The 18309-nt window shown below is 49.7% G+C and overlaps 1 protein-coding gene across 1 annotated transcript; it reads left to right on the top strand.

The window, feature by feature from the left end:
* Window positions 1-1705: 1705 nt before the first annotated feature.
* Window positions 1706-15098, top strand: WFDC3 (WAP four-disulfide core domain 3). Its single transcript, XM_039249435.1, has 7 exons — window positions 1706-1734; window positions 2292-2380; window positions 2848-2979; window positions 4044-4190; window positions 12211-12342; window positions 14071-14256; window positions 14864-15098. The coding sequence occupies exons 1-7, from the start codon at window positions 1706-1708 to the stop codon at window positions 14878-14880; spliced, it is 732 nt and encodes a 243-aa protein (XP_039105366.1). The 3' UTR covers window positions 14881-15098.
* Window positions 15099-18309: the final 3211 nt, after the last annotated feature.

Genomic DNA, 18309 nt, shown 5'->3' with positions numbered 1-18309 from the left:
CGGAAGGTGGCCCCGTGACGTCATTGGAGCGCGCCTTTCGCCGGCCCGGAAGCGCGCCGCGCCGAGCTGCGGGGTTTCCATGGGAACCGAACGGCGGCGTCTAGCTAGGGTCTGAGACGCCTACAGGCGCTGAGTGCGCTGTGGTCGGGGCTGCGTCCGGGGCGGGGCTGTGTCCCCAGTGTAGGCTGTGGGTGTCTGGTCGGGAACGCTCCCCTCTGGGTCAAGGCGGGTGGAGAAGTGCGAGGCAGGAGGAGGGGAGCAGGCTCCCTGGGCTGAGGTTGGGGAGGGGAAGGGAGAGGAGCATAGCGGCGCCTACAGTCCGGTCTTTGAAAGCCGTAGATCTTAATATGCCTCGCGCTCAGCCCCCGGAATTGGAGTGGGCCTAATGCGGGGACCCGATAACCGAACGCGAAGGGGTCTGGCCCGTGCCGTCCCAAACACTCACCCACAGGGGCCCTTCAGGCCTACACCCCAGGGGCTGCCTCTTGCATCTCAAGACATGATGATGAAGGTTGGGTCTTGGCCCGTGGACTCCCCAAACCCCAGGGAGCTGGGCTTCTATCCCCAGACGGGTGATTCTGGGATGGGCAGGGGATGCAGGGGTTTAACAGCTATGGAGTTCCCCGGAGCTCCTCTTAGCTCTGGCTTAGAGATTAGATGTCCATGAATAGAACTGGATCGATTTATGGGTGGTAGAGAAAGTCCCTTTTACCAGGTCACAATATGAGGGAGTAAAAAGTGCAGGAGTTTTACATGTAGAAAGGTCTGAGTTCAATATGATATTAGTGATTAACAACATTGAGTATGGAATTGGGCTGCCTACCTTTGGTCTACTACTAACTGACGCATGTGTCTTCTGTGCCTCAGTTTCCCCATCCTGTAGAGTGGGTATAATGGTACCTAACCTATAGGGTTGCAGTGAGGATTAATTAAATGTCATTAATTCATGTAAAGCACTTAGAACCGCAGCACAAGTAAACCCTCAAGTAATGCTATCTATTGTTATTGTTAGTATATTCCAGTAGCCACTGCTTACTAGCTTTATGATCTTGGGTATTCTTTCTCAACCCCTCTGAACCAATTTTCTTACCTCTGCAAAACTATCGTGAGGATTAAAATAAATAATACATATAAATCAGATGTTAGGTCATTAACAAATGTTAATTACCTCTACGCTCCAACATCAGCCTTAAAACAATGAGGCAACTGGGGCACCTGGGTGGCTCAGTCTGTTAAGCGTCCGACTTCGGCTCAGGTCATGATCACATGGTTTGTGAGTTCGAGCCCCATGTCGGGCTCTGTGCTGACAGCTAGCTCAGAGCCTGGAGCCTGCTTCTGATTCTGTGTCTCCCTTTCTCTCTCTGACCCTCCCCTGTTCATGCTGTTTCTCTCTCTTTTTCTCAGAAATAAATAAAAAATATTAAAAAAAACCCAGTGAGGGAACTATACAGTACTCTGTGGCTCTATTAAGGAGATTTTTACTTTGAGCCTTGACTTTACTTGAGCTCTGGGCAAGGTGTATGCCTCTGCCCTTTAATCTTACTGGGCTACGCAGTGTCAGTGAATACAATTAAATATCATGCCTGCCCAAAGTCATAAATAGGACAGATAAAGGAAAGTAAAAAGAAGTAGAGGAAGAGGAGATAAAGAATAGAGGGTGTATATGGAGTTGGGTTCTGTCAACTTGCTTTCACACAATCCAAAAATGGCCTGTGTGGCCAGAGGGACCAAGATGTAGGTTTTTGGTGCATTTGTATTGGTTCTGAACAAACTCAAATATGGCTTTATTGTAGTTTTTTTGATGCTTTCTAAGTAATCTGTTCCATTCTCTGTTTTCTGTGTTGCTAGGATGAATAGGAGCCACAGTGCATTTTATTAGCTTTGGTTATTATTAAAGTCACATCTCTGGTCCTTCCCTCTGTCACTTGGGCTGCAGCCGTGTCCTTCTAGAGACCTTTAGGGCTCTTTGGTCCTTTATCCAGGGGCCATCCCTATGTTTCCCCAGCTACTGACTAGGTTCCTTATCATCGTCCAGAGGAGTTGTGTGTATTGCATTACAGAGTTTGGTCACCATCATCACATGTGCCTTTGGGAGTGCCAGGAATTTTCCCACATACCAGCGACCAGTCACTTTTCTTCTTGTTGGGAGAAGACATTCTGGGGGATATTGTGCAAGGGAAGACTTTGGGGCTGGGTTTGGGCCGCTCTTCTAGTCCTGCCCTTCCTTTGGTGGATGCTCTGGGCAAGGTGTACGCCTCCGACCTGGACTGAGCGCTCATCTCCCTTCTCAGCACCATCATCATGTTGAGCTGCCTCTTCCTCCTGAAGGCACTTCTTGCTCTTGGGTCCCTGATATCCTGGGTGGCTTCCGGAGAGCATGGTGAGCTAATACTTGGATTCCCTGGCTGACAGTGACAGAAAGTGACTAAGGAGAAGCCATCCCCTGCCTCTTTCTGGAGTGAGAGCCCTTATTTATGGAAATGGTGGTCCCTGCAGGACAGGGCTGGATGTGTAGATTCTCAGGACAGCCAGGGTAGGTCTTCTTGGCGTGGAGGTAGGACTTCCAGTCTGGTCTACTAGAGGATCTAGCTTTTCCATAGAGCTCCTTAAATGGGAACGAGATCACCCCAACCTTTCCCTCTCATTAGCCACAAAGTGGCTGGATGTTTAGTTGTGGTGGGCACGTGTCATTGGTGATGTGGGGAGGAGGGGAAAGGGGTTGCAGAGACACTGAATAGGAATGTTCGGAGAGTCTGAAAATCCTTGAAGTGCACTTGGCTTCCATTCCCCATTTCTAGAGGCGCAGCCAGTTACCCCAACCTCATGTGTATCGTGTATCTTCTGCAGTGAAAGAAGGAGAATGCCCTCCTAATAAGAACCCGTGCAAAGAGCTATGCCAGGGGGATGAGTCCTGTCCGGCCGGGCAGAAGTGCTGCAGCAACGGCTGTGGTCGGGTCTGCCGAGGAGGCATTCTGAAGGGTATGTTGGCTGGATGGGCAAAATCCAGGTGTGCTTTCTGACCCTGCCTCTGGGCCAGAAAGACTCGGAGAGCTTTCTACCTCCTAGATTACTCTTTTTTTTTTTTAATGTTTTTGAGAGAGAGCAAGAGCACGTATGAGCAAGGGGGGGGGTGGTGGTGGACAGAGAGCGAGGGAGACAGAATCTGAAGCAGGCAGCACAAAGCCAGATATGGGGCTTGAACCTACAAACTGCGAGATTATGACCTGAGCCAAAGTGAGATGCTCAACCAACTGAGCCACCCGGGTGCCCCTGGATTGGTTCTTGAAATCTAGCTTGCCTGCGGCACCTCCTCCCCACTTTGGGGTCTCTTTAATCACTCAGTTCCCAGTTCTTTTTCTTCTATCAGGGAAGAACACACAGCTGATGATCTCCGTCTTTTATTGTTATTATTTTAATGTTTATTTATTTACTGAGAGAGAGAGAGGGAGAATGAGTGGGAGAAGGACAGAGACAGAGAATCCCAAGCAGGCTTCATGCTGTCAGTGCAGAGCCCAATGCAGGGCTCAAACCCACAAACTGTGAGATCATAACCTGAGCCGAAATCAAGAGTCATATGCTTAACTGACTGAGCCACCCAGGTGCCCTTCTGTCTTTTATTTGAACTCAGTGTTCCTGGGAGGCTGGAAGGCAAAGCTGTGTGAAGGGAAACCTGTTTAAGACAGTGATCAAAAGCATAGACCCCAGAGCCAGACAGACTTTTCATGCCTCAGAAAAGCCTGGACCAGCTCTTTGTAAGTGTTAAGCTTTTAAGCCTCAATTTCCACATCTGTAAAACGGGGATAATTGTTGTGAGGATCAAATGAGAGACTCCTGGCACCACGTAAACTCGGTAAACGTTACGGTACATGTGAGCTGTTACTGCGGTTACCGTCTCTGCTTTAGCACCAGGGTTGAGAGTCCTCAAGAAGCTCAGGGCTTCCTTGCTTTGATTTTCCCTTTTGCGACACCTGCGGGTGCCACCAGGCACCATTATCTCTCTCTGTCTTTTTTGAGTGTGTGGCTGTCTCCCTTGTTTGCTACAGGGAGGAAAGGAGATTGTCCCAGGGCTGTTCGGAAACAATCCTGTTTCCAAAGGTGCGTCACTGATGAGACTTGTCCCGGTGTAAAGAAATGCTGCGCATTTGGCTGTCACAGGAGCTGTGTGGTCCCAGTCTCTCAGCCAAAGCTGGGTAAGGAACTCTCCCCTGAGCCCCCATGGGCTCTTTGGGGGCCTGCTTGCTGCTTTTTAAAACAATTTTTATAATTATACATTTTTGAGAGAGAGAGATGGAGTGCAAATGGGGGAGGAGCAGAGAGAGAGGGAGACACAGAATCCGAAGCAGGTTCCAGGCTCTGCACTGTCAGCACAGAGCCTGATGTGGGGCTCGAACCCACAAACTGTGAGATCATGACCTGAGCCGAAGTTGGACACTTTAACCTTAACTGACTGAGCCACCCCGGCGCCCCTGCTTGCTTCTTTCTCAAATAATCCCATACCATCTTATCATTGGTTTTACTTTACTTTGAGAAACAATAATTGGGTGCCTGCCATATTCTGAGAACTTTTCTAAAAAAAAAAAAAAAAGATAGACAAAGGGTTACCAGCCACGCGATCTGGGGTATGTGGTCCAGGCAGGCAGAGGAGGCTGCCAGAACGGAAATCTTGACGTGTCTTTATTGGCAGGCACATTTGAAAGCTGTTGGCTAATTCTCAATTCCCTTTGTCAACTGCAATATTCTCTATTAATTCTCAGCTCAAGAATCTGCAGGGAGAGAGAGAGCAAGATAGAATCTTGGTACCCATGCAAGGCAGCAAGCATTTCCATGCTCACTTGCTTCTGAGGCTTTATGTCCTCTGTCCGCACACAGGATAGCCGTCTCCTGTTGGAAGTGTGCCCTGTTTTATTCTGGTTCTGGTAGAGAGGTGTTTGAAAGAGATTTCTCCTACCTCTAGCAAGACTGTAATGCCCCCAATTCTCCATTTATGCATTATTTCTTCAACAAATATTTGTTGAATGTGTATATTGTTTTCCTAGATCTAGAATGGGCTCCGGGTATACTGTGGTGAACCAAGTGGCTCCCATCCCTGCCTTCTTGGAGCTCATGGTCTGGTGCGGGAGAAAGAGGTTTCACAGATGAGCAGGCAGGTGCACATATACTTTCCAATGTGAGAAGGATATGGAGGAAAACTAATGGGTGCTGAGAGTTAGAAAGGGGATGCCGGCTTTAGACTGGGTGGTCAAGGAAGGCCTGTCTGGGGCAGTGACATTTAACCTGCAGTTGCGGTTAGCCAGGTGAAGGGTGTGATGAGCATCCCAGGAAAAGGGAGAAGCGAGTGCAAAGGGCTCCAGGTGAGAAGGAGCTTGCCACCCGAGAGAAATGTAAAGAAAGCTGATATGGTTGGAGTAGAGGCAGGGAGGGACAGAATACTTCCTGCTGAGGATGGAGGCCAGTTAGACCAGGGGGGTGGCAGTGGGGATGCAGGAAAGGTGACACAGTGGAGAGAATTTGGAGGTTGGAAGGTTGAAGTGATAGAACTTTCTGCTCTATTGCTTGCCTCCTCCCTCGTTCCCTGAGAGACCCCCCCTAAAAAAAGTATTAGGGATTGATGATATGTCGGTCTCCTGTGGCTAGCCCCTTCTCATTTCCCTCTTGTTTCCAGATTTTTATGGTTACTTTTGCTTGTTTGGGCTTCCAAATATATTTTGTTATCATATTGCTTATCACTTCCCCCTTCCCATAAATACAGAGGCTATTTTTATTGGAGAGGTGTTGGATGTATACATTAATTTAGGGACAACGGACATTTTTATGTTGAATCTTTGTCTTCCCACGGTGCAAGTGTATTTGGTGTGTTGCAGGGTGTTTTATAGTTTTAAAATACTTCTCGATGGGTGAATGCCTAAGATACTTTGTTATTTTCCTTGTTATCTTAAATGGAGTCTTCTGTCATACTTTCCATTATGTTTTCTAAAGAAACTGGAACCATTCTCTCCTCTGAGTCCATGTGGCAGAATATTACAGTAGAAAAGAGTAGGTTTTGGTTGTCAGGGAGCTGGGTTCAAGCCTGAAGGCTCAGCAGTTACTGGCCAGCATGTAAGAAGATACTGGTCAAGTATCTTCTGCTTCTCTGAGCCCCAGTTCCTTTCTCTGTAAAATGGAAAGAATAAGCCTTGGAGGTTGTTGCAATGATTCAAAGTATGTAAAGTGTTTGGCCCTGATAGACATTAGCTTCCTTCCTCTTGCCTGCTGAGGTGGGCTTCCTCAGGAGTACAGTTTCTAAGCAACTCCTTTTATCGAGAACCGGGATTGCTTTCTCCTCCCCTGATCACTTGCTCTCTGAGACCCTGAAACTCCACAATATGTGACAACCTCTTTTCTTCTGGCCAAATCTCCCCAGGTGGTGGGCCCCTTCCCTGAACCCCATGGGGCCGTCTGTTTCTGGCTTAGGCAGCTCTCTCGGGCGCCCTGCCCATAAGAGAGAATAGAGCGTTGTTCTCCTTGCCAGGACTCTTGAGGCCCAGCTCTGGAAACAGAGCCTGGGAATCTGTGTTAGGCAGGTCACTCCCCGCCAGCCAGTAGGGCCGAGCACAATCTTCCCAGTGTGTGAAGCTGACGGCTGAATTACGGGGGCTGAGGGTGAGGCTGGCACCCAGGCGAGGCACTCTGTGAGCTGCTCTGGGCCCTGGCCCGCCCATGCGGGTTCCTCTTTCGTTGGGGCCAGGCAGGTTGCAGCAGCCATCTCCCTGCACATCTCCCAGAGTGCACTGGTTGAGTGGGGCTCTTAGACTGGCTGGAAGCGATACTGGCTTTTCTACAGCTTCGGTCCTGCACTGGCCCACTCACCCAATGGGACTCATTGCTATACTCAAGGTCACAGGAAGCTGTCCTGGGCTCTGAGTGGTTCCTGCTTTCCCTCAGCTCTGACATTGCTGGAGGTTTACCATCGCCATTGCTGGTCAGTTTGGTAACGTGGAGGGACAGTCAGGCCTCCAGAGTGCACAGGGCCGACTCTGGGACCTGCTCCCCTCAGGCAGTTCTGGTCTACACCTGCATCTGAGTCTTGGCTTCTCTGCTTGCCCTGTGGCCTTGGGCTGGGCAAGTCCTTTTATCTCTCTGAACTTTACCTTTGTCATCTGTAAAAGTGGAGATGAGGATGTTTACACCGCAAAGAGTGACAATGTAGTGTCTTACTCCTTTGGGCTTCTCTAATAGACTATCACAGACTGGGTGGCTTATAAATAGCAGAAATTTATTTCTTATGATTCTGGAGGCTGAGAGGTCCAAGATTAAGGTGCCAGCTATAGCCAGTGTCTAGTGAGGGCCAGCTTCCTGGTTCACAGGCTGCCATGTTTTTACCGTGACCTCACATGGCAGAAGGGCAATATGGGGATCATCCCATTCATGGGGGCTCCCCTCTCCTGACCTGATCACCTCCCAAAGGCCCCATCTCCTGACACCATCACATTGGGGGTTAGATTTCAGGATATGAATTTTAGGGGAACATGAATGTTCAGTCTATATCATATAGTTTGGAAGAAACGTATTTAAAAAGCCCAAACAAAACCTACCAAATAATGCTTAACAGCTCAGCTCAGACTGTGATGCCAGTGCCTCCCTGTTCAACTTTCCACCTGTTTCAAGTCTGGTCCACCTGTCTGTTTGCTCACTTCTTTGCTTACTGGAAGTGTGGAAGGAAAGTTTTTCCTTTTTATGGTCGCGTTTTCATTTAAAAATTTTTTTTATTTTATTTCTTTAGACAATGCATGCACATGAGCAGGGGTTGAGAGAGAGAGAGAGAGAGAGAATGAATCCTAAGCAGGCTCCATGCTAAGAGCAGAGCCTGATGGGGGGCTCCATCCTATGACCATGGGATCGTGACCTAAGCTGAAATCACGAGTCGGATGCTCAACCAACAGAGCCACTCAATGTCCTCCCACCTTCGGTGTTCATTTTAAAATCACCACCCTGCTGGTGTATAAAGAATGGATGGGGGCAAATGTAGTAGATGGCAGGCCCGTGAAGAGGCTGTTGTGGCAGGCTGGGGGAGAGGTGACCTTAGGCCAGGGTGGTGACTGTGCAGATGTGGGAAGGTGACAGACTTGGAGTACTTTTCAAGGTCGAGTTGACGGGCGAAGAAGTAAGTGGATGTGGCTGCTGAGGGTGAGAGTGTCAAGAGTAGTGCTTAGGTGTGTGGCTTGAGTAGCTGGGTGATGGGAGCATCTGGGGAGGAAGAGGTATTGGAGCAAAGATTCAGATTAAAGCCTAAGAGTTGTCTGCTCTGGATCCCTCATGGCCCCCTCTCCCATGCCAGGAAACCTGATCATTCTCGATCCCCTGTGAGCTGCTGTTTTGCTTATTACAACGTGTATTTTATATTCTTTGGATGGATGGGTGGCCTGGGCTCCCTGTGTGTTTGGATGACCCTTTTGTGAAACCTCACTGCTGGTTGTTCAGAAAAGAGTTAACATAGCAGGCCTGAGATTGATATCTTAGAAGGGCCTGCTTGTTACATTGGCCCTGGCTGGCTTCAAGGAAGTTAGATTTTTGAGAGTGTTCCTACCACCGTAACTGGTAAGAGTCATATCTGCTAGGCAGAGAGTGCCCAGTAAAAACTCTGAGTCTCTCATGAGTGTTCCTGGTAGACAACACTTCACATGTGTTGTCACTTGTCTTATGTGATTCCACTGGGAGAGGACTCTTCTGGACTTTGCCTCATGCACCTTTTCCCTTTGATGGTTTTGCTTTGTGTCCTCCTGCTATAATGAATCATGGCCATGAGTACAACTATGCACCGAGTCTTGTGAGTCCTAGCAAATCACCCAACCTAGGAGTTGTCGTCGAGACTCACTGGTTTATTGATACGTTTTCCTAATCCCTAAAACTCTCTACCACTGGGTCTTCTCTTTTGTCAGAATTCAGCTCAGCAAGTCCTAGCTCTTACTGATTAGTTTTTGGGTAATCCTTGTGGAGTGTAGGGGATCATAATGATTTAAAGGGCACTGGACCTAGTGTGAGAGCTGGGAATTTGGGACCCAATTCTGCCACCATTGACCTCAGGCCAATCCTGCCCCCTTCCTGGATGTCTGTCTGTCTTTTTGCAAGAGTAGTAGGTTTGATAGCTCTGAGGGCCCTTCTTGGCTTAAGAAGTTTTGAGATTTCACTTTTCTTTTCTTTTTTTTAAAATATTTTTATTTATTTCTAGGAGAGAGAGAGAGAGAGCGAGAGCAGGGGAGGGTCAGAGAGAGAGGGAGATACAGACTCTGAAATATGCTCCAGGCTCTGAGCTGGCAGTCAGCACAGAGCCCGATGTGGGGCTCGGACCCATGAACCGCGAGATCATGACCTAAGCGAAAGTCAGACGCTTAACCGACTAAGCCACCCAGGCGCCCCATGAGATTTCGCTTTTCTGCCAGCACCTGGTATCCTTCCCTCAGATATAGTGGAAGGTTGGAGCTGGGACAACAGTAAAGCCTATGTCCGAGTATTTCCTGGGCTTCCTTGTTTTATTCCACTTTTTTCGGTGATAGCTTGGGGTCCTTGGATAGAGGCATATTTACAGGGTGCGGATGACCATTCCCGTTGAGACTCATCCCTATTTCTCATCCTGGTTCCTGGTTAGATAACTGTGAGGTGCCTGGAAACCATGTGGTATGAAGAACTGAGCTTACCTCGTCCAAGAAAGCTGAGATGGTGAAAGGCAGAGGATTCTATCTAAGGGGATGGTACAACCGTGTTTTCACAAGGTCTCTGGGGATAGGACAAGAACTAATGGATAGAATTTCTAGAAAGCCAGATTTCAGTTGAGTATAAAGTATAAGGATGGGCTAGTCTGGCTTGGAGGTCGTGACGCCCCATTAATGCCAGTGTTTGAGCTGAGAGTTGGGAATTATTGACAGGGATTCACAGGCATCAGGGGGTGCAGTGGGTGGCCATGCTGGGCACTGGTCAAAGGGCATATGTTCTGACCTTCAGGGCTTTAGCCTGTGGCCCAAGAGTCCCTTCAATGCTTCTAATATCTGACAAAACTGCAGGGACCTCAAGGAAGCCTGGCCTGGAAGACAGTAGAGGTTTGGTCTCTATGCCTGGTCCTGGGGTTGAGGGCAGAGAGTGGCAGAATGCTCCTGGCATTGGTCACTTCAGGGCCAAGTTCAGCAAAATGGTGAAATCTGGGAAGGGTGCTGCTCAGTATAATTCCCCTAGAAGTTACGTTGCTAGGTTTTTCCCACCAAGGAGATTGTTTTTATACCCAGCCTTCTAAACTGTGGGATGAAAGGCTTTGTTCAACAGATTTTAGTGTTTGTCAAGCAGGTGGAGAGGTGTGGAGGGTACATCTGGCAGTTACAGTGGCCATATTTTCTGGATAAAAAATCAGGTTTGAAGGGTGCCTGGGTGGCTCTGTTGGTTAGGCATCCAGCTTTGACTCAGGTCATGATCTCATGGTTTGTGGGTTCGAGCCCTGTGTCGGGCTCTGTGGTGACAGCTGGGAGCCTGGAGCCTGCTTCGGGTTCTGTGTCTCCCTCTTTCTGCCCCTTCCCCGCTTATGCTCTTTCTCTCTCTCAAAGATGAATAAAAAAATATCAGGTTTGATGTGATGTGCCATTGGCATAGAATCTTTGAAAGAGGGGCTGTTCGGGAAAATCCCGGGATGCAGGGTTATTAGACCTTGATTGTTTAGCTGCACGTGTTCTTGGAGTCCAGCACTTGCTTTTTCCATCATGGCAGACTTCCTGGCAGCCATATGCATTTGTATTTACTTGTTCTTACTCAAAGGCCCCGGGCCAGTCCGGTTTTGGTTTTCTACAATGCTTTTAATTGCCTGCCACTTCTTTCCTCCATTGCAAAAACTTGAAATAAACACTGGGGTGAATGAGTCACGGTGAGTCAGTTTGTTTTGGATGTGACTTCTTAGGGAGTGCCTGCTCCGGAGGGCCTGTGCCTGCGTGTTTTAAGGATGGCGTAGTAGAGAGAGTGCTTCCTTACACACCAAGAGGCTGACATTTGTCCTGCTTTGCCACTGACTCACTCTGTAGTTCTGGGCAAACTCCTTCTCTTCTCTGAGCATCATTTTCTTCATAGGGGTGGTGAAGGGGCCCATCGAGGATGTGTTTGGCTGTGTGCAACAGAAAATTAACGGAGTCGGTATAACGTTTTTCTCATATTGCGAGAAGTCCTGAAGTAGGTAACAGGACATGGGAACCTTCATCCAGGTTCTCTCTCTTCTGGGGCCCCTCATCATTCCGCAGTGGAGCCCAAGCTGCTTCACGGCATAGTGGCTGGTTTCCACAGGGCGGGATTGTTTGGAGAGGATGAGCCCCAGTGCCCAAGTGCTTATCAAGCATCTGCCTGCATCACACTTGCTGGTGTCCTGTTGGTCAAAGCAAGTCCCCCCCGCCCAGCCCAGAGACAGTATGGGAGGTGTGGCCACCACTTACCCCAGGAAGGAGGGTCAGAGAGTGAATATGGGGCTGGCAGGAGGGACGTTTGCCACCGTGGGTTAGACCTCAGCAGTGTTTTCCAGACTGTGAGTCTTGAAATCCGTTTAGTAGTTGATGACCAGCATTTAAAAAAAGAATAGTTCATAGCAGCACTCTCAACAATAGCTAAAACATGGAAAGAGCCTAAGTGTCCACCAACGGATGAATGGATCAAGAAGATATGGTTTATCTATACCATGGAATACTACATGGCAATGAGAAAGAATGAAATCTAGCCATGTATAGTAATATGGATGGACCTTGAGGGTGTTATGCTGAGCGAAATAAGTCAGGCAGAGAAGGACATATACCATATGTTTGCACGTATAGGAGGATTAGGAGGAACTTAATGGAGGACCGTGGGGGAGAAGAAGGGGGGAAATAGTGGGGGAGAGGGAGAGAGGCAAACCATGAGATTCTTGAATGCTGAGAACAAACTGAGGAGTGATGGGTGTGGGGGGATGATGGGCATGGAGGTGGGCACTTGTGGGAATGAGCACTGGGTGTTATATGGAAACCAACTTGACAATAAACTATTTGTAAAAAAAAAAAAAAAGAAGAAATAGACTATGAAGTATATACATGTGTGTACATAAGCATATACATTTTGGGCATGCATATGGATTAACGTTCACAATGAAAGATATATTTTGCACTCAAGAGTAACAGTGAAAATAACCAGAAACACTGGGCTTGAACACGTCTGGGCCCCAATTCTATGATTCTATGGCAGAGTCTGGAGGTGAATGTCCAGCTGACCCCCTTCCGTGTAAGGAGCTGTGTGATGGGGATGTGTCCTGTCCCCAGGGGCATAAATGCTGTAGCACCGGCTGTGGCCACTCCTGCCGTGGAGACATTAAGGGAGGTATGTTGGCTCCTTGGGGGAGAAGTCCTTGATTTCCAGGGTGGGTTGGGGTGGGAGCCATCCCTGGCCTCCGTGTCTGTCCTTCTGGGGGGTGGGCGTGGTCAGAGTTCTCATGCTTCTGGTTGTCCTAGCCCCCCAACCCAAAGCAGCCCCTCTTCCTAGGGCCCAGGGGCCCCCTTGGGCATTGAAAGAAGTAGAGGAAGGCAGTGTGGGGTAGTAGGAAGGGCCCTGAGGCTGAAAGCCGGGCAGTGTGGCTTCTGGGCACTATTCTGCTGCTGACTGGCTCTGTGACCTAAGGGAAGCAAGCTCCTCTCCCTGAGCCAGTTTCTTTGTAAACTGAGGGAGTTGCCCCAAATCAGGTTTTCTGACCGATTTCTTAGCAACGTGTACACAACAGATAAAAGCATTGCTGCTCTGATTCTTTTGTTTCTTCAATATATTTTGAAAAGCAAGTACAAGGGCACCTGGGTGGCTCAGTTGGTTAAGCGTCCAACTTCGGCTCAGGTCATGATCTCACGGTCCGTGGGTCCGATCCCGGCGTTGGGCTCTGTGCTGACAGCTCAGAGCCTGGAGCCTGTTTCAGATTCTGTGTATCCCTCTCTCTCTGACCCTTCCCTGCTCATGCTGTCTCTCTCAGAAATAAATAAAACATTAAAAAAAATTAAAAAAAAGAAAGCAAGTACATATTTTTGAATGTTCCTTTTATACCAGGTGCTGTAGAACTCCATTTCAAAAAAATTTTTTCTTAAAATTTTTTTAATGTTTTATTTTTTTCAAGAGACAGGGAGACACTGTGAGTGGGGGAGGGGCAGAGAGAGAGAGAGAGGGAGACACAGAATCTGAAGCAGGCTCCAGGTTCTGAGCTGTCAGTACAGAGCCCGATGCAGGGCTCGAACTCATGAACTGTGAGATCATGACCTGAGCCGAAGTTGGATGCTTAACTGACTGAGCCACCCAGGGGTCCCCCCTAAAATTTTTTTTAAGTTTATTTATTTTGAGAGAGAGAGAGAGAAAGAGCAAGCACACAAGTGGGAGAGGGGCAGAGAGAGAGGGAGAGAGAGAGAATCCCAAGCAGACGCTGCACCATCAGTGCAGAGCCTGAAGTGGGTCTTGATCTCACAACCACGAGATCACAACCTGAGCTGACATCAAGAGTGAGACGATTCACTGACTGAGCCCCCCAGGGTCCCTGTAGAACTTCATTTCAGAGTCACTGGCTCAAACGTTGTGTTTAGGCAACATATGTTTGAGGTTCTGAAGACAGATTCTTGTCCTTTTGTAGCTTATAGTTTCTCAGGGGAGGTAGGCAGAGCAGGAATTATAATAAATTCTGATGAAAGGAACACAAAACAGGGCACCAAACGTCGTCTGGCAGACCAGGCCTCCCTGCAGAAGTAACACTTCTGGAGGCCCAGGTGTGGAGGAGAGAGTGGTGGTCTTGACACGCTCCAAGCAGCCCCGCCCACAGAGCTGTCAGACCCCGAGGGACTGCCGTAGGAAACTCTGTGAGGTACCATTTGAAAAGTATCGGTCCAGATGTCCTCTTGGGACCCTACTTATTCTCCGAGGCTATAGCTTCCTGATTTCTCAGCCAGATGTTTGGTTAAGGTCTAGTTACAGTCAGGGACGGATTCGTCTGGAGCCTCTGAGTCTCAGTGCCTGGCTGGGAACTTGGAGTCCAAGGAGCCGACTGTCCTGTCTCTTTACCTGTGCCTGTTTATCCCGCAGGGCGGGGTGGGGACTGTCCAAACATTTTGGTGGGCCTGTGCATTGTCGGCTGCATGACGGATGCGACCTGCTGGGCCGGGGAAAGGTGCTGCAAGTCAGGCTGTGGCCGCTTCTGCGTCCCACCGGTTCTGCGACCCGAACTGGCCGTAAACCCCAGCTGGAGCCTCAGGTCTGATTCTGAATTAGGTGAGTACAGCCCGTCATGGCTGAAAACAGTGAACTTAACTGCTACACGCAGAGCACTGGCTTAGGTGCCGGGCAGGGGGCCTCAGAAAAGGTCAAGACAAAGTTCTTGCCCTGCAGAGGCTAGTTGGGAGAAAAAGATCATCTGTCACAGATGAGAACCTCAGGCTCCTAGGCTCTGAGTGGGCGTGCCTCCTTAGGAAGGTCTTTCTGCCAGAAGTGGGATTTGATCTCGGTCCTCAAGGCTAGGTGGGATGTGACGGAGGCAGGATAGCACAGAGAACACGCTGGACAGCTAGTCTGGTGGTTAGCAAAGGCACAGAGGGTGGAATGTGTGTGATATTTGGGGAGGTGGGTAGGGGTGGGGCAAGCATGTGCGAAGGAACAGTTGAGCTGTTTTCATGCTAGGAGATACGAGGTTGGCATCTGAAGGAGTAGAGTCTTCACTACCAGTTTAGACTGGATTATCTGGGAAGCAGGGCACCATTCAAGGCTTTGGGAGCAACGTATGCCATGCTTCTCTAGGGTGGAGGGGAAACCTCTCTGAGGGGGCGGGGAGCTGGAGCCAGGAGGGCATGGATGTGACCTGATGTTTCTTTTTTTTTTGCAGAGACCCCAGTGTCCTAGCTTGTCATGATTTGTCCTGCGCTGCTGCAGGGGGCTTGTCCTGGCCACGAGAAGAGGGAGATATCTTGGCGCTGTGACCCTCCCTGGAGCTCTCATTACCCTTCCCTGCTCTGCTTCTATTCCTGCTGCTGCCCTGAGTGCGGGAAATAGAGCCTCGGGTTTGGGCAATGGTGTTCGGTGCTGCTTTTCCCCAGTAAAGGCTCAGGCTGGCCTTCCTGTCTGTGCTGTTTGAGGGCAAAGATGAGGGGAGAGAGCTAGGGGGTCTGGGCATGGCTGTGGGATTATGGGACCTAAGGCAACCCATCCTTTCTGAGAACACTGAAACTGGGTGCTGCTCAGGCGGCGAGGGCAGATGGGGTGGGAGCTCAGCTGACTCCCCCCAGAATCTCTCTCGGGCCTCAGAAGTGGGCCCGTCAGGCGTCTTCTTGGGCCCGCTGACCTTTCTTTCATCAGTTTGTGAGTTGGGCTTGGAACTGAGGTGGGTGGCTAGTTTATTGCAGTCCTTTGGATGTTCCTATCTTGGACCTTCTTCCTTAGGGGCTGGCCCGTGGCTCCAAGACAGGCAGTAAGTCCCCGCCAGGTCGCTTTCCTGTAGGGAGAGATTGTCTTTAGGTTCTTGGAACCAAGATCATTTTAAAAAATTATATTTGTTAGAGGGCACCTGGGTGGTTCAGTCAATCAAGCTTTGGACTTTGGCTCAGGTCATGATCTCGCTGTTCGCAAGTTTGAGCTCCATGTCGGCCTATGTGTTGACAGCTCAGAGCCTGGAACCCACTGTGGATTCTGTGTCTCCCTTTCTCTTTGCCCCTCCCCCACTTATGCTCTGCCCTCTCTCTCTCTCTCTCAAAAATAAACATTAAAAAATTATATTTGTTAGGCATACAACATGGATCATATGCTATATCTTGGAGACATTTATATCCTCACATACATTCCCGTAATGGGACTCCATGAAAGTAGCTCATTTAACTAGTCATCTCTTTTTGGACATTAATCCTTGTACATATAAATGCTGGTCTACTTTTGTAGGTAAATCTGGGGAAAATCTCAATAGTAGAATTCTAGTTTCTCAAATAGAGCCTGGCCAAAAAAATAAAAATTAAAAATCAAAGTCCCTCAATCAGTGTTTGCTGAATGAATGGAAGAATGAATATAATTCCCAAGTCCATTAGGAATTTTTTGAGCTTCAAGTAAAAGAAAACCCAGCCAACAGCGGCTTAGTCAGTAAAGACATTTAAGTTTCTCACATCAGAGTCTGGAGAGAGGCAGTGAGGCTGGTTTGGCAGCTCACCCTCAACACCAGTGGGCTGAAACTTTCCTTCCTTCCCCATCAACCTCGGTGTGCTGGCTTGTCCGGGAGAGGGTCACCTCGTGGGTGCAGGGCAGCTACTGCAGCTCAGAACTTCACAGCAGGAAGATGCAGTGGTGAAAAGACCTTCACCTCAGCTGGCGCTCTCCTCTTAATGATGCAGACCATCTTCCCCAGAAGCCAACCCCTCCCCAGATTTCCCTTGGCCAGAGCTGTTTCTGCAAAGGGGGCTGGAAGAGCAAATGGGAAAATGTGACTGGCTTTGATTAAACATGCTTCGTCCTTGAGGCTGAGGATGGGCCCACCGGGATATAAAACTGAGATTTACTAGCAAGGAAGGAGAGAATGACTTTGGGGTAGGTGGGTAATGAACTTCATGTGTCACACTGGCTCAAAGGACACATGCATTCAAAATTTAGACAAGTTGCTAAGAAGGCAGGGCTTTGATAGCAAGAAAAGAGAGTATTAGTGCTCACCTTGAATATTGCAAAAATGTGTTTGTAATTCCCAACTCTAGTGGAAAAAAGCAAGTTACAACTTAAAAAGAAAATTCCCATCACTGCTATCTTTTTGTGCCCCTTTCCTCTGTTTTCACACTGGCCTGTGAAATTCTGGTTTCTGCTAGGATCCTAACGCCTCTCTCTCCGAGCAGACCAGACGTGTCCATTGTCGCCTGATCGGAGGCAGAGTGGCTGGTATGAACCTGACAGTGGCTGTCCCAGGGATCCCCGGGGCTCCAGGCTCACAGAGCAGGGAACTAGGGGGACCCACTGGGGTCAGTGTGACAGGTGGCTGAACATTTTGGCATTTCCTCTTCCACTGTTTTGCTTCTCTGTTATTGTTTATTTAAGAAATCAAAACAATACATGCACACTGTTTAAAAAAATCAACAGGGAGAAGCTCTCAGTGAAAAACAGCAGTCCTGGAATCTTCAAATACTATAAAGTAGGGTGATTTTCTGCCGGGATGGGGGTGGGAGTGGAAAGGAAGGTGCGAGCCCAAGCACAGCACAAGGCTGAGCCCCAGGAGAGAGGTCCCTTCCAGATCTTCCCTCTGAATCTGGGCAGCCCACCTGGTCCACATGGGAGGAGTGACATGGGGTGGGGGGAGGGAAGAGAATGGGGGAGGGAGAGAGGGAGGGAGGGAGAGAATGGGGGAGGGAGAGAGGGAGGGAGGGAGAGAATGGGGGAGGGAGAGAGGGAGGGAGGGAGAGAATGGGGGAGGGAGAGAGGGAGGGAGGGAGAGAATGGGGGAGGGAGAGAGGGAGGGAGGGAGAGAATGGGGGATGAGAGGGAGCGAGAGCGAAAGAGAAAGCATGAACTGAAGACGTGAACTTGACCTTGGGGTTGTGTTGGAGTTGGAGGTCAAAGGCCAGATTCCATGTCTCCCCCACACCCCCACCTTCCCCGCCCCAGGCTCTTTCCCTACTCTTGTAACCTAAATCAAAGGAGCCATCAGAACCTTCCCTTCCTCAGAGTTTAAGGCCATTTCAGCCTCAGGCCTGGGGGAGCGGGTCTCAGTGGATCCTGCTCCCATGATGCCCTACACTTGCACCCCGAAAATAGCTTCTGGCGGGACGGAAAAGCCACACCCACGCTCCGTCCCATCCTCAGCTTCTAGGTGGCTCACCTTGGGGGGGTGAAACCTGAAACCCGCCCCCCAGGCACAGGGCAGGGTGGGACCAGGGTGGGTCGGGGGAAAGCCACCCCCGATCCGCCCCGGGGCGGCTGTAACAAGCTAGGGAGCTTACAGGACGCTGGTCTTGGGCTCTGGAAGACAGCAGGGCGCCGCGCCCGCCCGCCGAGCCGGAACAGTTCACAGGGGGGCCTTAACCAGGCTCGGTCACAGGTACCCGCCAGACCGTCTCAACAACACGCGGCTCCCTCAAGGCTACACCCTTGACAAGGGCCCCCGCTGTGGGAGTGGTGGGCGGAGCCTATGCTCCGAGGACGGGGTGGGAGCGGAGGGGCGCAGGGGAGGGGGAGGAACCTCCAACTGCCCAGGGTCGGCTAGCAGGTCACCTGGAGGTCGTCGTATCCTCTCGGTCACCTCCTCCAACACTTCCTTGCAGTGGGCAGGGAATTCTGGGGCTCAAGTGCGAGTCGTCTGAGACCTGTTTT

Source organism: Hyaena hyaena, unplaced genomic scaffold, assembly GCF_003009895.1.
Source record: "Hyaena hyaena isolate Hyena2069 unplaced genomic scaffold, ASM300989v1 scaffold_335, whole genome shotgun sequence".
In the NCBI taxonomy this organism is placed as follows: domain Eukaryota; kingdom Metazoa; phylum Chordata; class Mammalia; order Carnivora; family Hyaenidae; genus Hyaena; species Hyaena hyaena.
This window is presented reverse-complemented; position numbering and strand designations above follow the sequence as displayed.